Below are 18,965 nucleotides of genomic sequence, written 5' to 3'. Positions count from 1 at the left end.
CTTGAAGTCTCTATTTACCCCCACTTATTGTGAATATTCAAATGATGAGTTGTGCAAATATTACTGTGCTTGTTTTAAGAGGTATCACCCTAAACCTGGCCAGGGATATTGCATAATGGATCATTTATATACCATACTACCTTGCTAGAATCTGAAAGATTTTGAACCTTCAAACACATCTAGCCCCACCTGAAGGTGAATCTATATTCACTTCTTCTAAAATACCTTTCCTGATTAACCGATCCACCTCAGTATGTAAGAAACATCATTTCTTATAAGGATGTCTGTACCTCTTAAAATCTCCACTATATAACCCAGTACTTATTTATGAATTGTATTGAATGTTGTCTTTATAAGTAAATATTTGTCTTTCCACCTAAAACTTAAATTTCTTTTAACTCTTTAAACTTCTCTTAACTATAAAGCAAACTCTATTACTCATATTAAACCTAAACTGTCATTTCTCATGACATTACCATTTTTAACTGAGAGGGTTAGTAAAATATTAAGACAGAAAACTTGCTTCTGTCTCTTTCATCCCCTCCTCCAGTTTGCCACCTAGGACCGCACTTGTCAGCATGGGGACTTTTCTGAATCATATTGGGGTACAACAATTTTAAAAACTCGGGTTTTTAAACATGATTTACACGTTCTGTATAATGTTCAGTTTGTAACTTTTTAAAGTGTGGATACATAGAGGGATAAATAGGAAATATAAGAACTGATTATTCGGGGGGCTTTTTTACTTACATTTAAAAATTCAACAGTATGGATGTAAAATTATGTAAATTTCATTCAAATGCTTATGAATCAAATCATTATTGAACAAAAGACTTGTGGCTGTGTAATTACTATTTTATGCATTTGATAGAATTAAATGTACCCATACTTTTGTTTGAAGGAAAAAAAGGCTAGAGTCTTCCCTCGATTTCATCATCCCTACCAGAAATCCTAAGTGCTACTGGGTACACAAGCTCTGAATAAATTCTTATAAAAGTGAGTTCACAAATCCATACTTAAAATTACAGACACACAGCACTGGTCCAGACCACCATACACCCTCACACTCAAAACCTATTTATCTTCAAATAACTACCGCAGAACATTATGTAAAAACACTGTCTGAAAGAAAAAGAAGCCGGTTCCCTGAGGAATTCTGGAAAATTTGCACAACCTCAGAGTGCCCTTGTAAACAGCAGCAGATGCATGAAATAATCGTTATGGGGGGAAGATCTATTAGCCTCCTGATGACTGGCCCATCTGAAACCTTTCAACGAAAGAGCAATTTTACCTTTTTGCTTTCCTCTCTTGCACCCTCCCTCAGGCAATAAGAAGGGTCACTAATCAGTTTTTAATTTTCTTTCCTGGAGAGATACCAGAATAGAGCTGTAAGAATTCAAGGTAAAGACTTTACAAAACAGAAACCAAGGAAAAACTCTGAGTGATACGAGCTCTAAAACAATGACCATAACCATACATTATTCTAAGCCTTTTAAATAAACAAGCATCTTTCAGAAAGTTAAAACAAATAAAATGCAATGCAGTTAGTATCATTCTGAAAAGAAATTCCACATAAGCAAACTCCCAAATTGGGAGGGGGAAAAAAAAAAGATTATTTGAGACAAAAGAGTCTCTCCCTCATATAATCTACCCAGAAAGAGTTGCACAAATCCAAATGCCGAGACTGCAGAAGGCACTCAAGGCAGATGCGGGCCTAGAAGGACCTGATTTAAGGAGGAGAGGGAGGAAACGGGAAGGGTTGGCAGCATGAGAGGAGGCGAGATTGGCAGCAAACCTAAAGGATTTTCAATCAGTTCTGACCTCTTCCCCCATAATCAGCTCCCAGCTGTTCCTTGCAGACTGCAAAGAAACTGAGGGCGCGTGAGCACTGAGAAATCAGCAGACGGGAAACCAAAGACAGGGCTCCAGGACCACGGACTGGGCTCTGGCAAATCACTGCCCCTCACTGGGTCCCTGTCCCCTCAGCTGTCCAATGGGAGGGCTGCATTAGATGACTTGAAATGCCTGTGCCTAGTCTGCCTTCCTAGGGTAAGTGAAAGTCAGTCTGTTGTAATGCATGCCATCTCTCCCACATCCTCCCCTGCTTGTCTGCTGCACTTGGGGGCAGGCATCGCAGGGCTGCATTATCTGAGGACATACGACCACAGTCAGGTTTGGGGCAGAGAACCAGACGTGAACTACCGGGCAAAAGAATGAGTGACTGGCAGAAAAAGCAATAACACGTAGCAACCAGTTTGTGTGAAAGATTTTGTCACCCACAGCTGTGGCATTATCTAGATTCTAGACACTTGAGATGTTCTTCACAGAGGAAACTGCCTGTAGCCTGCATATCTACTGGGATTTGTGAAGTGTTTGAATCAGTTCAGTTCAGTCGCTCAGTTGTGTCTGACTCTTTGTGACTCCATGGACTGCAGCACGCAAGGCCTCCCTGTCCATCACCAACTACCGGAGATTACTCAAACTCATGTCCATTGAGTCAGTGATGCCACCCAACCATCTCATCCTCTGTCGTCCCCTTCTCCTCTCTCCTTCAATCTTTCCCAGCATCAGGGTCTTTTCCAATGAGTCAGTTCTTCACATCAGGTGGCCAAAGTATTGGAGTTTCAGCTTCAGCATCAGTCCTTCCAATTTACATTCAGTACTGATTCCATTAGGATGGACTGGTTGGATATCCTTGCAGTCCAAGGGACTCTCAAGAGTCTTCTCCAACACCACAGTTCAAAAGCATCAATTATTCAGCACTGGGCTTTCTTCACAGTCCAACTCTCACATCTATACATGGCTACTGGAAAAACCATAGCTTTGACTAGATGGACCTTTGTTGGCAAAGTAATGTCTCTGCTATTTAATATGCTGTCTAGGTTAGTCATAGCTTTCCTTCCAAGGAGTAAGCATCTTTTAATTTTATGGCTGCAGTCACCATCTGCAGTGATTTTGGAGCCCCCAAAAATAAAGTCTCTCACTGTTTCCACTGTCTCACCATCTATTTGTCACGAAGTGATGGGACCAGATGCCATGATCTTCGTTTTCTGAGTGGTGAGTTTTAAGCCAACTTTTTCACTCTCCTCTTTCACTTTCATCAAGAGGCTCTTTAGTTCTTCTTTGCTTTCTGCCATAAGGATGGTGTCTCTCCCTGCAATCCTGATTCCACCTTGTGCTTCATCCAGCCCAGCTTTTCTCATGATGTACTCTGCATACAAGTTAAATAAGCAGGATTCCTAGTGTGATTTCGGGTTAAAACCTAGAGAGCAACTGTGGCTTCATGGAACTGGACTAACATCCCCTATGGTGTGATATTACGCCAGTTTCAGTACCACTAAGATGTGCTACCACTTCCTCAGCCATAGGGGATGTTAGTCCAGTTCCATGAAGCCACAGTTGCTCTCCAGGTTTTAACCTGCAATCACACTAGGAATCCTGGAAGTTCAAGGCTGAAAGAAAGCCATGAGGATGGGAGAGGGTATGGGTGTTCAGAAATGATGATCTTCCAGCCATCTACATCACTTTCCCAGGGGGAGAGCACTGCACGTTCCACTGCTCAGGACCAATATCTAGCAATTTCTCAGTGTGTTGCAAGGTAATAGATGAAATCCACATACCTAGTTAAATGACCTTAACTTTCCTAACACACTACACCCTTAACTACCAAGACTGACAAAGTTATTCATAAAACATATGCTAATACTCTTCTCCAGCACTCCATCAAGTAATTTACAGAAAGAGTCTGGAAGAACCAAAGGCAAATCCTTCACACAACATGAACAGCAACATTCAAAGCTTATGCAGAAAAGATTTTGGAAATCTAAATAGTCAACAACCAAGGTTTCAAGTTACAAAAGCAACAACAGCATGACTAAAACAATCCTCCTATCAATCCTTCTTCAAATATGACGAATATTTACTGAGCACCACCACGTGCCTGCCATTCTTCTAAGCTCCTGTGGATTTAAGAGTGGATAAAATATACAATATTTTACTGCCACCAGGAAGTTTACAGGAAATTTTGCTCAAAATATTAAATGTCAAATTTGTTTTAACTGGGAGTGCTTTCTCTGCTGAATTATACACATCTATCCTACCAAGGAATTAGTAAAAATAAATAAGAGGTATAGATAGGTATGTCAAGGGAATAGAATTGGGAGTCCAGAAATTAACCTTTAATTTATTGTCAATTGATTTTTGATAACTAAAAAAATTACTTTTTTCAACAAATGAGCTAGGACAACTGGATATCCACATGCAAAAGAATGAAGAAAAGATCATAGCCCTAAGTGTAAGAGTTGAAGCCATAAAACTCCTAGAAAAAAAAAACCAGAAGTAAATCTTCATAACATTTGAGTAAGTAATGGTTACTCAAATATGACCCCCAAAACACAGGAAACAAAAGGAAAGATAATAGGACTCATCAAAATTTAAAACTTTTGTATATGAAAGAACATTGTCAAGAAAAAATTTTTAGATCCCACAGAATAGGAGAAAACATTTCCAAATCAAGTATCTGACAGAAAAAAAAACAAACTTGCCATGGGGTCAAGAAGAGCTGGACACGACTGGACAACTGAGCAACAACGTACTAAACACACACAGCAAACACTTAACATAAAAAGAAAAATAACTCAGCATTTTTAATTGACAAACTAAAGATACTTCTCCAAAGAAGATATACAAATGGCCAACAAACATATGAAAAGATGCTCACATCACTAATTTTCAGGAAAATGCAAATCAAAATGACAGTGAGACACCATTTCACATCCAAAAGGTTAGTAATAATCAAAAAGATTAAAGCAAGTGTTGGTGAGAACATGGGGCAAATTGGACCCTGTAGACATTGCTGGGCTTCCCTGTGGCTCAGATGGTAAAGATCTGCCTGCGATACAGGAGATCTGGTTCGATCTCTGGCTCAGGAAGATCCCCAGGAAAAGGGAAGGAAACCCAAGGATTCTCGCCTGGAGAATCCCATGGACAGAAAAGCCTGGTGAGCTACAGTCCAGAGGGTCACAGAGTCACACACGACTGAGCAACTACCACTTTCACTTTCAGACGCTGCTGGTGGGAATGTAAAATGGTGCAGCTACTGCGGAAAACAGTTTGCAAGTTCCTCAAACTATTAATCGCTGCTGCTGCTGCTGCTGCTGCTAAGTCGCTTCAGTCGTGTCCGACTCTGTGCGATCCAGCAATTTCACTCTTAGGCATATATGCAAGAGAAACTAAAACATTATGTTCACATAAAGACTTGTACATGAATCTTCATAGCAAAATTATTTGTAATAGCCAAAATCCATCACTGATGAATGGACAAATATGGCATATCTATGCAATGGACTATTATTCAGCAATAATACGGCATGAAATACTGATACATACATTATAAGTGAATGCAAGGTGAAGAAAGCCAGGCACAAAAGACCACATATTATATGAATCCATTTATAAGGAATGTCCAGAATATGCAAATCTACAGAGACAGAAAGATGAGTGGTTGCCTAGCTGGAGCTGGTAGGAGGGCCGGGAGGAAAGGAGATGTGACTGCTAATAAGAGTTCTTTCGGAGTGATGAAATGTTCTAAAATTCATTTTGATGAAGGTTGCACAACTCTGTAAATACATGAAAAACCACTGAATTACACACCTTAAATGGGTAAATTATAAGGTATGTGATATACATCTCCATAAAACTGTTTTTAAAAATTAAATAAGAAATTAGAAGTCAAGCAGGGACACGTGTACCCAGGGAACCTAGAAAGTATCAAGGTGAAAAGATGTCATTCCTTCTCAGATTCATTGCTTCTATCAATCTGGAAGTACCTTTCCTTATTCAGATTAATTCAGCCAGTCCACAATCATTCATTGATTCCTCAGGAACTCAGCTTGACCTGGGGATCCCATAAAAGAGATATAGTCCCCTCCCTCAAGGCTTTCTATGTCTATCACAACAGCTCCCACTCATTCAGCATGGGGCTAAGGGTTATGCACAGTACTCAGGATAAGGTGGAGAATTTGATCCTCATTTTTTAGAACTGGAAGCTGACTCTGAGGGTAGTGACTTGGCCGTGGTTACAGTACTAACACATGGAAGCGAGACCTGAAGCAAGAGTTATCTATGACCAAGACTCACGCCCTCATCATCTTCTGATATTGCTCCCAGGGTGAGGTGGGCAGGAACATACAGAAACTCCTGCAATGAAATGCAGGCTTAATTCAGATTAGGAGAGAGCCTTCAGAGAAAGTGGCACCTGAGCAGAACCCTGCTTGATGAGAACGGGGACTTCACTCAAGAGGAGGTGGGATGAGGCTTTCCAAGCAGAAAAAGACCAGGATGAAAGGGAAGGTAGAGAATTCAGACTAGAAAGTAGCTTGGCTTGGCCAGAATCCACAACAAGGATATGGCAGGTGGTGGGAGTAAGGTCAGATAGACGTGGGGTCCCATCATGAAGGGCCGGGGTGCAGCCCTCATGCTCAGGAATATAAACTAAGCCAAAGAGATTGAGAAGCTACAGCAGCCGTCCAGCTGAGAACTGACAGCAATCTAGACCAGGGCAGAAGGCATCAGAGGAGGGGAGAAGAGTCGAACCTGGAACATACTGAAGTGGTAGAATTCCAATGTCTGGAAGGATGTGGAAATTTAAGGACAGCCCAGGTGCCAGAATCCTGACAATCCTGACCACCTTCCCTCCTGCCTGAACCCCTTCCCCTTTCCCTTAGGAAAGAATTCCACCCCTACCCAGCCCCAAGCAGGGCCTGTCACCCTGAAGGTGACCCCATCGCCACTGTGGTTCAAGAATGGCCACAAGACTCTTTGCTAAAAGACACAAGGGCAAGTCTGCTGGTGAACTTTGGGAGAAGGAGTCTTCCCTCCTACATCAGAGCCTGCCTCCACTCCCATCTCACATAGTGGCACGTACAAGTATCATCTCTAGAACCATTTACCCATCTGCTACCACCTGCATATGACCCTGATTCCCAGTATGACAGGGCACAGAAGAGATGAAGAGAAACTGGGAACCTGATCTGAGCAAACAAATCTCATGTTAAAAGAATCTGCAATGAAATCTCTGTAACCAAGAATCAAAGCATCTTAACTGATCAAGACCAAGTGCAGCCTCATTCACCAAACTAGGCAGCGCCAGAAGACAGAGTCTGGAGGGAAAAGAAGGGCTGAGACATCTACTGTGACCTCCAGCAGGCAGTCAGAAACTCAAGCCAGATAAGAGGCAGGAAATCTCACTAGGGGTACAAATGCAAAGTTTCAGCATCCCAGTGGTAGCTGAGGCAATGTGAGTAAAAATACAGAGATCTGAAAAATCACTGGTATCTATGGATATTGAACCACTGTTTCCCTACTTCTAACAACCAACCCATCCATGCCTCTCAGAGATCTAGCACCACTTTGGGCTGGATTGCGGGGTAAGATATCCTAAAGTGGAATTTGGGGCGGGAGAGGCAAATCATAGATCATACATAATGACAGCTATCATTTTAGGGGGCTTCCCAGGTGACGCTAGTGGTAAAGAACTCACCTGCCAACACGAGCACCTTTTAGGCTATGTGCCTAAAATTCTTTTCTCAAATTTGTGGTCATTCCATGAGGCAGTTTTCCCACCCTACAGCTCACAGATGAGGAAAGAAGAGTCCTGTGGTCCATCACAAGATCAGTTGTTTCAGGATCTAAACACAGGGCAGGGTAGGGGAAGCGGGGAGACCAAAAATGACCACACAGCACCCCAGTTAGTAGGATGGTTCCCGTACAAAGTGGGAGCAGTGAGAATGGTGGATAAAAACCAATTTTGACAAGTGACAAGGCAGGAGAGGCTCCAAGATTGCTTCTCAAACACAGCTCTAAACGAAGGGCAAGGTGGCACCCGAGTGTTTAAAAACTCAAACAGGGGGACTTCTCTGGTGGTCCAGTGGCTAAGACTGCACTCGCAAGGCAGGGGCCCAGGTTCCATCCTCAGTCAGCGAACTAGATCCCACATGCAGCAACTAAAGATCCTGAGTGCCACAACGAAGACCCAGCACAGCCACATGTTACATTTTTTGGGGGGCGCGGGGTGGGGGCGGATTTTCTTTAAATAAAAAAAAAAACAAAAACTCACAGTCTCCATGGGCTAGCTCAGGAGCTTGACCCCCAACTCACATCACTGTTCGTACGCAAAGATGTATTCTAAACAAGGTTTTTTTTTTATAAGATTTTTTTAAATTTTATTTTATTTAACTTTACAATATTGTATTAGTTTTGCCATATATCAAAATGAATCCGCCACAGGTATACATGTGTTCTCCATCCTGAACCCTCCTCCCTCCGCCCTCCCCATACCATCCCTCTGGGTCGTCCCAGTGCACCAGCCCCAAGCATCCAGTATCGTGCATCGAACCTGGACTGGCAACTCATTTCATATATGATATTATACATATTTCAATGCCATTCTCCCAAATCATCCCACCCTCTCCCTCTCCCACAGAGTCCAAAAGACAAGGTACTCTTTCAGCAACCTCCGGGAGCTGAAATGAGCCTCGTTTGGCTCATTGCTCCTCTGACATCTGACCTTTCAGTCACTGTTCATAGGGTCTAGCGCTCAGCACCTTTCAGGTCTCCTGGCCTGCATTCATCTCCACTTGGCACATCAGTATCCTTGAAAACAAATTTCTCACCCATTTGGAAACCACTGCCAGGCCCCCTCTTGACTTCAGTGAATTACTTGCAAGAGCCATCTCAGCCTCTGGGGACTCAGCAAGAGTGTTCAGTTACAGAGAAATGGATTAACAATAGGCGGCACTAAGGAAAAGTGACCATCTCACTTTAAAAAAGAAAAAAAATAAAACAGGAAATACATGGTTCAGAGGGCAAGGAATGCAATCCACATTTCTGAGAACGGTACAGACTCTCCAAACTGTGGTTATAGGCTCTGAGTCACAAACTAAACTGGCTGGTCGCTGACCTTAACACACCTAGTCTAGATCCAAACGAGTGATAACAGGGGCCTGGTTACATTTAATATACGAGACTTAGAAACAAATCTTGTGACACAGGAGCAAATGGCAGTTACTCTTACCACCCAAAGCAGGCTGCAGGAGCATTAAGGACGAGCTTTACGTGTGGCTAAAATATCAGAGACAAAGCTCGGCCAAAGAAGGTGGAGTGCGTGCATGCTTAGTTGCTCAGTTGTGTCCTACTCTTCGCGACCCTAGGGACTGTAGTCCGCCAGGCTCCTCTGTCCACGGGATTTTCCAGGCAAGAATACTGAAGTGGGTTGCCATTCCCTTCTCTAAGGGATTTTTGCAACCCAGGGATTGAACCCTGGTCTCCTGCATTGCAGGCAGATACTTTACCACCTGAGCCACCAGGAAAGCTGAAGGGTTATGGCAAATCTGACATCTGACTGGTCCTGTTTATAACAGGCCTGCAGAAAAATCCATGGTGCATCAGAATGAAAAACATCATTTGTCATAAAAAACCAGTATTTAACTTTGACCCTGTCTTCTCTATTATGCCTCAGAGAAGTGTCAGATGAGGTTTATGCAGCTTTAGCAGTAAAATTGGCAGTACAGCAAGATTAAAAATTATACCAATGGTCCCCAATTGTGTAAATCCACACTATGAAACCAACTGACACTGTTCTCCAATGGTTTAAAGAATCAGAGACAAGGGAAGAAAAGCAACTAAAGTGTGAGGTTCTGTTATCCCATCTTGAAACAGGCCCTTCTTCCAAAAGACTCTTAAGCTGTAAGGGGAAAGTTACACTGCTAAAAAAGAGAGAGGAAAGATTCAGTAGTTAGTTCTGTAACACAAAAATGGTGTAACTCATGTTTTCTGAAATAGCTGCTCCTCAGCTAGATCTTCAGTGTCCTGCACGCGCTCAGTTCACTGCACCACCTCATTTTCTACCCACTATCAATGTAAAAATTAGAGTACCTTGGCAACAGGATTTCTCACAGAAGATTCACTTTATTCTAGGATCTTTTCAAGTAAAAATAAAATGGCAAAGGAATCTCATTATCCACAAGATTTTCAACATGGCCTGTTCGGCCTATTCCAGTAGTAATACTCCATTCATTCTCCGATTCAAATTACAGTGAATACGCATCTATTACACGTGTACAGCTCTAGCTGCTGGGGATCACAGGTAAGGGCTCTCAGGCTTCGGTGGGAGAGAGAGGCATCTAGAAATGATGCTTGCAGTGCGATAAGTGCTATACCAGGATGTGTGCAAGGCACAGACAAGCACTTAGCTTTGCCAGGGCAAACTGCCTTAAAGGCTTTCTAACAGATGGGATGCTCAGTTTAAGTCTTAAAGGATGAGTTCAGATGAGTGTGTGGCTAAGGAAAGGCAAAAGGGTACCACTCAGCAGCAATCCCAAGCATAAGGCGCAAGAAAGTCAGGTATGTTTGGAAGACTGAGCAGTTCTACCCACAGAGTAAGTCATTTGGGTACACAGAACTGCTGAAGGTCTAGGTCAGGTAGAATGTTAACTCAAACAATGATGGTTGGACTTTATATGCAAACAGAAAGGAAGCACTCAAAGGAAAAGAGGACAAGGAAAGGAGGAGGAAGAATCTAGACCAACAATTTCTGAGTGTTTATCACATGCAAGGCACCATGAATTCATGAAGTGGGTATTATTTTGTTTGCATTTTACAGATGGGGAAATTGAGATTCAGAGAAGAAAAGTAACTTTCTGAAGGCCTCACATCTAATAAGTAATCAGTGGAATCAATAATGTAAATCTAGTGGTCTGATGCTACAGCCCATGCTTTTCATCAATCCAGTATACTGCCCGCTAGTCTAAGAATATTAAGCAAGTTACAGATACAGATTTCCTATTGTTTTCACTAACCTATGAGGCATATAACTCTCTTTCAAAAGAGAAAAAAGAAGGCATCTGAAAGTTAGTCTGCATACAGTGTAGAAGGTTGGGTACCAAATACAGAAGAAAAAGGGAAGCTGCTACCCTCCATGACAGTGGTTTTCACCTGAGGGTGATTTCACCTATCAGACATTTGGCAACATCTGGGGGTATTTTTCCTTCTTACAACTTAGGCAAGCGGTGTGACTGGCATCTCCTGGGTAGAGGCTACAATTACACCTAATTATCCTACAATGGAGCAGACAGCATCCCACAACAAAGAACCATCTGGCCCCACGAAGATACAACCTGACATGAACCACTGAACAAAAGATGAGTTTCCCAACTCATTTTATAATAAAAATAAACAACCACTGTCCATATATCTAATGGAAAGTCGAGTCTGAACTTCTGACCCTGCAACTTAGATTTAATTTTATCACCATCTGCTATGGTCTAAATGTTTGGGTCCTCCTGAAATTCATATGTTGGAAACTTAAGCCCCAAAGTGACGGTCTTTAGGAGGTGTGGCCTTTGGGATTAGTACCTTTAAAAAAAAAAAGGCCAACTGAGCTCCCTAGCCCCTTCTGCCACATGAAGACATAACAAGTTTTCAACCTGGAAGAGGGCCCTCACTCAACCATGCTGGAAGCCCTGATCTCAGACCTCCAGCCTCTAGAACTATGAGAAATACATTTCTCTTGTTTATAAGCCACCCAGTCTGTAGTGTTTTGTTATAGCAGCCTGAATAGATTAAGATACCACCCATGCTCAAAAACAACAAAAGCTGTGTATCAGTTTAAATTTAGTTCAAAGTTCAGTTCAGTCGCTCAGTCGTGTCCGACCCTTGGTGACCCCATGGACTGCAACACACCAGGCCTCCCTGTCCATCACCAACTCCTGGAGTTTATTCAAACTCATGTCCATTGAGTCAGTGATGCCATCCAACCATCTCATTCTCCATCATCCCCTTCTCCTCCTGCCCTCAATCTTTCCCAGCATCAGGGTCTTTTCAAAGGCGTCAGCTCTTCGCATCAGGTGGCCAAAGTATTGGAGTTTCAGCTTCAACATCAGTCCTTCCAATGAACATTGAGGATTGATCTCCTTTAGAATGGACTGGTTGGATCTTCTTGCAGTCCAAGGGACTCTCAAGTGTCTTCTCCAACACCACGGTTCAAAAGCATCAATTCTTCCACGCTCAGCTTTCTCTATAGTCCAACTCGAACATCCATACTGACTACTGGAAATTAACTTAAAGTCAGTTTAAGCTTAATATTATAGAATTCAAGGACAATTAACAGGGCAGCAAAAAGTGTGATCCAGTATCAACCAAGAAAAGTGTAAGCCCCTAGAAAAGGATAGCTAGTCATTATCTGCTAAAGGTAACAAACAATGCTTTCCCCATTAAATTGCTTTTAAATCACTTTAAAACCATGGATAATAAATGGCATTTTTAATCTTTTTTTTTTTTCATGGAAAAAGTCTTGTAAAATTGAGGGGGCAGTTAAGTCTAAAGATCTAAAAGTGTAACATGGTATCTACAGGGGATAAGGCTATAGTATATAACTGAAATTTGCTGAAAGAGTAAATCTCAAGTGTTTTCAATAAGAAAGAAAGGTGTAAGAGGTGCATGTGTTAACAATGGTGAGATGTGGGAAGCCTTTCACAATATATACAGGTATTATATCATCAAGTTGTACTCCTTAAACATGTTACAATTTCATTTGTCAATTATACCTCAATAAAGCTGGAAAAAATACTTTCAATCTTTTTTTTTTTAATTTTTGAGGGAGAATTTATGTAGTAGTTCATCTTAAACAGTTACGGCACAGATATCACGTTTAAGGTTTAGAAACCTAGACGCAGTGTGAAAGAGGTGTACTACCCCAGTCACCTGTAACTTACTAACCAGTCAAGACCCATAGTCAATCTTATATTACCCCAGAAATGCTTATAACCCAGAAATGCTTATACCCCAGAAATGCTGGGGTACAATTACTTGCTTAAACCTATGTTTAGAAGGTCCCTGACTGTGTACCTTATGTCGTTGCTATTAAAAGATATAGCTATATGTAAATATAATACGATTTGCAAAAAACTACTGCTTTTCCCTTTTTCTCAGTCTTCTTAGATGTTTTATTTACCAATCTAAATAGAGTATAAGAAACAATTGTTAGTAAGACAGATGCATATAATTCAAGTCCCCAAGTTCTGCTTTTCTAACTTATTAGGAAGTTTCTGATCAAAGTATCAAAACTGATTCATAATATTCCCTCAGGAACCTCAGGATGATTCAGAAAGTAACTTCATTTAAAAGTTAATGGATGGGTTTAACTGTGTGAATTGGATGGTATATCTCAGTAAAGCATGTTTTTTTAAGTTAAAGGAAATTCCATCTTACTGTCACATTGGTTTCATTAATTTAGTCAAATACACTGAGGGAAAAACAAGCACCTCAGTATTTATTACATTACTACTCAGAGGACTAAAATCTTGCTGAAATGAAAATACTGATCTAGTTCACATTTGCAGCAGCAATTTTGTGAACTAAATCATAAAACCTCATGATTTTTTTTTCCCTAAAAATCTTTTGCTAATCAAATGACAAGTAATAAAAGTAGTCTGAGTCACATTCAAGTTTTGCTTTCCAAGAGAACAAAAAGAAAGATTTCTACCTCCCCCAGCACAGAAAATTACAAAGGACAAAACGAAAGTTTTCCTGAACAAACACTGCTCAAAAAACTAAGAGACCAACCACAGCAGAAATTCCTACTAAAATAAACAACAGAGATAGCAGCAGAGAACAAACAGCTAAAAGCTATTGTGTGGCTAGACACACAACCAACAGCATTCAGTTTATATAAACTTGGGTTTTTAAATCTTGGATAGGGCTCAAACTCCAATCTGCACGCAAAAGACTTTCTGTTTGACAAGGTAAGGTTACCTCTAAAGTAAGTTAAGAACGCAAACAGCTATTTCTTATTAGTATGAATATGACACCGGGTTTTATTTTTCTAATTATTTTTGAAACAGAAAACTATTTTCCATTTAAATGCTACGCATCTTAACAAGGGGCTTCCCTGGTGGCTCAGACAGTAAAGCGTCTGCCTGCAATGCAGGAGACTCGGGTTCAAACCCCGGGTCGGGAAGATCCCCTGAAGAAGGAAATGGCACCCCACTCCAGGACTCTTGCCTGGAAAATCCCATGGGTGGAGGAGCCTGGTAGGCTACAGTCCATGGGGTTGCAGAGTCAGGCAGGACTGAGCAACTTCACTTTCACTTGAATCTGAAGATATAAGACGTTTAACTATTGTCTTCAGGCTGAAATGCTTCCCATGGGAACAAATATGTAGATTTTTTTGCCTAAAGTCAAGGAAAAACTTTGATCGGAGTTGCAGGAAAAAATCACTTATAACTAACTTTTCAATGAGTAACTTGGTGTTTAAACAAATCCACAGTGTTTTTCAAAATAGTACAGAGGGGGAAAAAATGTTTTACAAAGCTTATTTCTATGCCTTCTACTTAAATTTACTACAACTAATCTTTTTAATTTATAAAGCATTATTATAATGGTAATGCAAGCAAATTATTAAATGTTTAGGAATTAGTAAAATTCCTCCCATTAAGGGTTAAAATATGTAGTTTTAACACAAGATTAGATGTCTTCATCTAAGATAGAATGTGAAAAAGGGTCATCTCAAAATAAATATTAGAAAATACTTTTGAAAAACATTCTATTTCAATTTCAGGGGAAAATGTCATATGCTTAGCTAACTTTAGTTAGCGATAATCAAAATTATCAAGAGTACTATTCTGGAAGGAAAACACTATAATAGTAGTTATTGGGTATTGACTTCGTAGTAAATTGTTTACTATTTCATTTACAAACTAAAGTAGGAGTTAAAGAAAATGCCAAGTATGTATAAAACAATAATATACACAAACATAATATTCATTCAGTGTTTGAATATCATGTAAGATGCTGTTCATACATTATATCATTTGTAAGCACATATGTGTGTGTTTAATTTAGTACATACCATTAGCAGATTGGAGAACGAAATGGCAAACCACGCCAGTATTCTTGCCTGGAGAATCCCACAGACAGAGGAGCCTGGTGGGCTACAGTCCACGGGGTTGCAAAGACTCAGATACGACTGAGTTGCTGAGCACGCGGGCACAAGCAGATAGGTGCTTAACACATGCATTTTATGGTAGCATAGTAGCTACAGATAATGTGGTTAACTTCAGCAGACATCTGTGTTACACATATGGCCATCAAAATAACTGTGGCATGCTTCGTGACATTGAAAGAGGGCATGGCTGCTGCAAAATGATTACTTTCAACAAAGGCATGCCTAAATTATTGTTTAGTTAAATGGCATATATCCAAAATAACAGCATTATAAAGTTGTGAATGCCTTTGAATCACTCACCTATTTGTAAAACCAGATAAGCACCATCAGGTTATAAAAAGTAATTATGGATCAGGATTTTTGATTCATGTTTCTTTGACAATATTATTCCATTTGATCCCAAGTCTGGCTGCTCTCTTGACAGAATAATGTAGAAGCTCCACAGCTGACAGGAATAGGGCTTTCATGATAAAATAGGAAGCTCACATACCAGATGACTTTGGACTTCAGCAACATCGCTTTGTTGTTTTAGTATCAGATCAAGAGTTATCTTTCTCTAATTGTTTCAAAGCCAAAGAGAATCTATATGTTATCAAAAATGTATGATGTTTTGGGGAGTGCTGCCTATTTTATTTGAACAGTACACCAAAGAATGTTACATCATCTTGTAAGTTCTTTCCCTGATTTCATGTTGGGGGGGGGGCGGGGCGGGAAATGGGAGTTGGAACATAAAGAGCTAAAAGTATACAATGAACACTTGCCCAGAGAGTCTTTTATTGACGTTAAAAGGAAACACTGAGAATCTGATTGACTTTTGTTTATTACAAGTACAGGGCAAACAATATTCAAAACAATTTCCCAAAGGGTTAACTTTATTTTGTGGCTTTAACTGATCATTTTTACCTCCTTTCTCTAACCAAAAAAAAAAAAAAAGACAGCTGTAAAATCAGAATTCTGTACACCAAGAATGATTCAAAGCTGAAACTTCTGACAGAGAACAGTTACTCTAGTGTGTATTAAGCTATGTTAAAAACTAACTCACACAAGGAAACGCCCAGAGTCTACGCCACTAGGATTAAATTCTGAGATGACAAGACAAGGACAACACAATCGGCAGCCTTCACTTTATTTTTCAGACGGCCTGCTGTATGAGAGAGAGGCGGGGGAAGGGCGATCTCCCCTCCTCAGACTCAGCAGTGGAGGTATCTGAAATGCCGAAGTGATTTTAAACTGAAGGAGAAAGAGAAAACAACAAAACACTGGGGACTGCGATCATCTCTAGGTAGCTACCTTACTGCGAGACAAAAACCAGCGCGCAGGCGCTTCCTTCAGGTTGTCAACCGTAAACACGAGCCCATCAAAATTAAGGAAGTGGATGTCTGCAAGCTCCCATAGCCTTTTTGTTTGGGTTCTTCAGGTTAATAGAGGTAATTGCATTTTAATGACCTACTAAGAGACACAAAGTTACTACCTCGTTTGGAGAGATGTTTACTTAAACATGGGGCTAAAATCAGGTTGCTTTCGGAAAAGGAAATTATTTTCCGGCCAAACGTAACATTACCCAACCACAAACACAGGCGACACAATCACAACCACCTAATACATGCGTTTCAACGAATGAGCTGTTTTCCTTTCCCAGTAATCCTATCAAGGAAAAAACAGTCGTTCAACAAAGCCGAGGATCGCCTGTATACTCAGTTCTGCGCCTCTCTGAGAGCTCTGGGGGCCTTAGCTGCTTTGGGAGGAGAACGAGGTAGGGAAGAGTTTTGGGTCTGTTTCAGGACGGTGGGTTGCAGCTGAGAGCTGGTGCATGGACGATCCTGCCAGACGTCAAACTTGCTCTCTTTTATGAAGGACTCAAAGTTAACTCGGCCTGACACGTCCACCCCGCACCTGAGCGCGGGGGTTAGCTGCCGCGCCTTCCCACCGTGCGGAGACGCCCCGCCGCCCGCCCCGCCCGGGTGACAGCGCTGGGACAAAGCCGCGGACCCCCTAGCTCTCCCGGCTGCGCAGCCCCTCCCCCGGCACACGCCCCCGACCCGTGCCTACCTTGATGCCCTGTTGCTGGGTGGTGAGAGTTAACTTGGATTCATTCAGAAGCAAAACTTCGCAATAGAATTCTTCCGGAACCGCGCAGAAACAGCCCATGTCGGCTGTGGCGGGCCTCAGCCAGCGGAGAAAGCTGCGAGCCAGCCGCTGAGCCACCCCCTGCCCTCAAACGCGAGGCATGAACGGACTGTCGGCACCGCAGCGAGGCCGAAAGCACCAGTCACCGGCGGGGTCCGGAGCGGCGCGGACGGAAGGTAAGGAGGGCGGGGAAGCCCGGGAAAGCGTCAGCGCCCGGGAGCGGCCGGGGAAGCGCCGGCGGAACTGGGCGCGGAGGGCGGCGGCGAGTCCCCGCGCATCCTGCGGCTCCGGCTCCTCCGAAGGCGGGGGCGCCGCGGCCCCTCCCGCAGCCCTGTGGACGAGAAAAGTCGCCTGTCAAAGGGGTCAAGGGGCAAGAAAAGAAAGGGACGAGAGCTCCGGGCCCACCTCAGACTTGGAAGCCCCTAGAAGCCCTCCGGCCCCCTCCACCTACGCCCGCCGGAGCGCAGAAGCAACGCACCGGCCTCCCCTCCGCCTCCGGGGTCCCCAGAGGGCGCTCGTTTCCAGCTCCGACCCCACCCCGCAGCCCCCGGTTCGGTTCGCCGACCCGGGAGCACTTGGCTGTTCCTTTGTGTCAGGGGTGCCCCCACCACGTCCCGGCCCACCGCAGGGGCAGTGGCGAGGGTCGTCCCTCAGTCCACTACCGCCGCCTCCCCAGCCCACCCGCACCGAGAAGCCGGAAAAGGGTCCGAAAGGGTTTCGGGCTCCTTACCGCGACCGGCGAGTGGAGGTCAGCTCGTCGGGGGGCGCAGCTCCCGTCTGGGGATCCCCGAGTTCATCACGGGTCTATGCGTGGCCAACTTGAAGCTCTCCCTCCGAGAGCCCCCTGCCCGGGCGGCGGAGTGCTGCTCCTCCAGGAAATTCAGAGAAGCCGGCGGTCGGGAGGCTGGTGGGCGGAGGAGCCGGCGGCCCGGCTAGGAACGCGGCCAGCGGGCGAGCGGGGTGTGCCCCGGGGCGCGCCAGGCCGCGGCGGCTCCCGGGAAAGTTATCTCGGCGGTGCGAGGGGGGGCGCCCCGGGCAGGAGCCGCCCAGGTGCAGCTGGGCCGGGCCTGGGTGTCTGCGAAAGGCCCGGGAGCCAAGCCGGGACCCAGTGGCCGCGAAGGGGGCGCCCCTTCTGGGGCGGGGTCTCGGCTGGGGATGGAGGGCGGAGCAGAGATGGTCAAATGGCGAGGTGCTGGAAGGTCCTCACGGGAACCGCGCGGCGCGGGAGCGGTCCGCCTCGCGGCCCCGGGCCCGAGCTCTCTTCGCTGTATCGGTTTCCCGGGGAGATCTGAGGCGTGCTCTAGGAAGGGGCAGGGCGCGGCTCCGCGCGGACCCCGGCGCTCGACGCTCCCAGTCCCACGCCCTCCGCGCCTCTGGCTCTGTCCAGGACGGGCAGGCACAACAGCTCCGAGGCTGCAGTGCCCCCTGGTGGGCACTCCTGTCCGTGCACAAGCAACCAAGGCTGGGCTGCGGGTGAAACGGGGCTCCCGCTGGCCTTCTGAGCAGGTGCAATCTGCGCTCTCCAGATGGGAACCAGAAGTGAGTTAATACAAGTGGAAGTTAGAGGAAACACTAGGGAGAGCTCCGGGCATGGTTGCGGCAGGCCTGCCAGAAAGTTTCTCTACTTTATACTGAGTATTAGAAAGAGTGAGAGTTTGCGCGTCAGACAGTTTTGAGCTTTCTCCTCTACCACTTTTAAGGTACGGAGCCCAAGTGTGAACAATTTACTTAAAGCCTAGGACGTTACTAGTTTGAAGGAAAAAAAACAAAAACCTGGCATCCGCAGCACAGTAAAATGGAAATACACAATGCAACTTTGGAAGGAATTTCCTCCCAT

General features: G+C 43.8%; 1 protein-coding gene across 8 annotated transcripts in view; it reads right to left on the bottom strand.

Moving 5' to 3' along the window:
* EPB41L4A (erythrocyte membrane protein band 4.1 like 4A) overlaps positions 1-18,503 on the bottom strand; it is a 296,657-nt gene extending 278,154 nt beyond the window's left edge. For 6 of the 8 annotated variants that reach the window (XM_010808814.4, XM_059890410.1, XM_059890412.1 and 3 more), the window contains exons 1-2: positions 17,859-18,010; positions 17,051-17,459 (exon numbers count right to left, since the gene is read on the bottom strand). In XM_010808814.4, the coding sequence (XP_010807116.1) occupies positions 17,051-17,149 (99 nt within the window). In that variant the 5' untranslated portion in view covers positions 17,150-17,459; positions 17,859-18,010. Of the gene's footprint in view, positions 1-17,050; positions 17,460-17,858 lie in introns of all 8 variants that reach the window. The other 2 variants (NR_198911.1, NM_001435210.1) reach the window with 1 other exon arrangement.
* Positions 18,504-18,965: the final 462 nt, after the last annotated feature.

Source organism: Bos taurus, chromosome 10 (assembly GCF_002263795.3).
Source record: "Bos taurus isolate L1 Dominette 01449 registration number 42190680 breed Hereford chromosome 10, ARS-UCD2.0, whole genome shotgun sequence".
In the NCBI taxonomy this organism is placed as follows: domain Eukaryota; kingdom Metazoa; phylum Chordata; class Mammalia; order Artiodactyla; family Bovidae; genus Bos; species Bos taurus.
The sequence above is the reverse complement of the archived record's forward strand: the minus strand, read 5'-3'. Positions and strand labels throughout refer to the sequence as shown.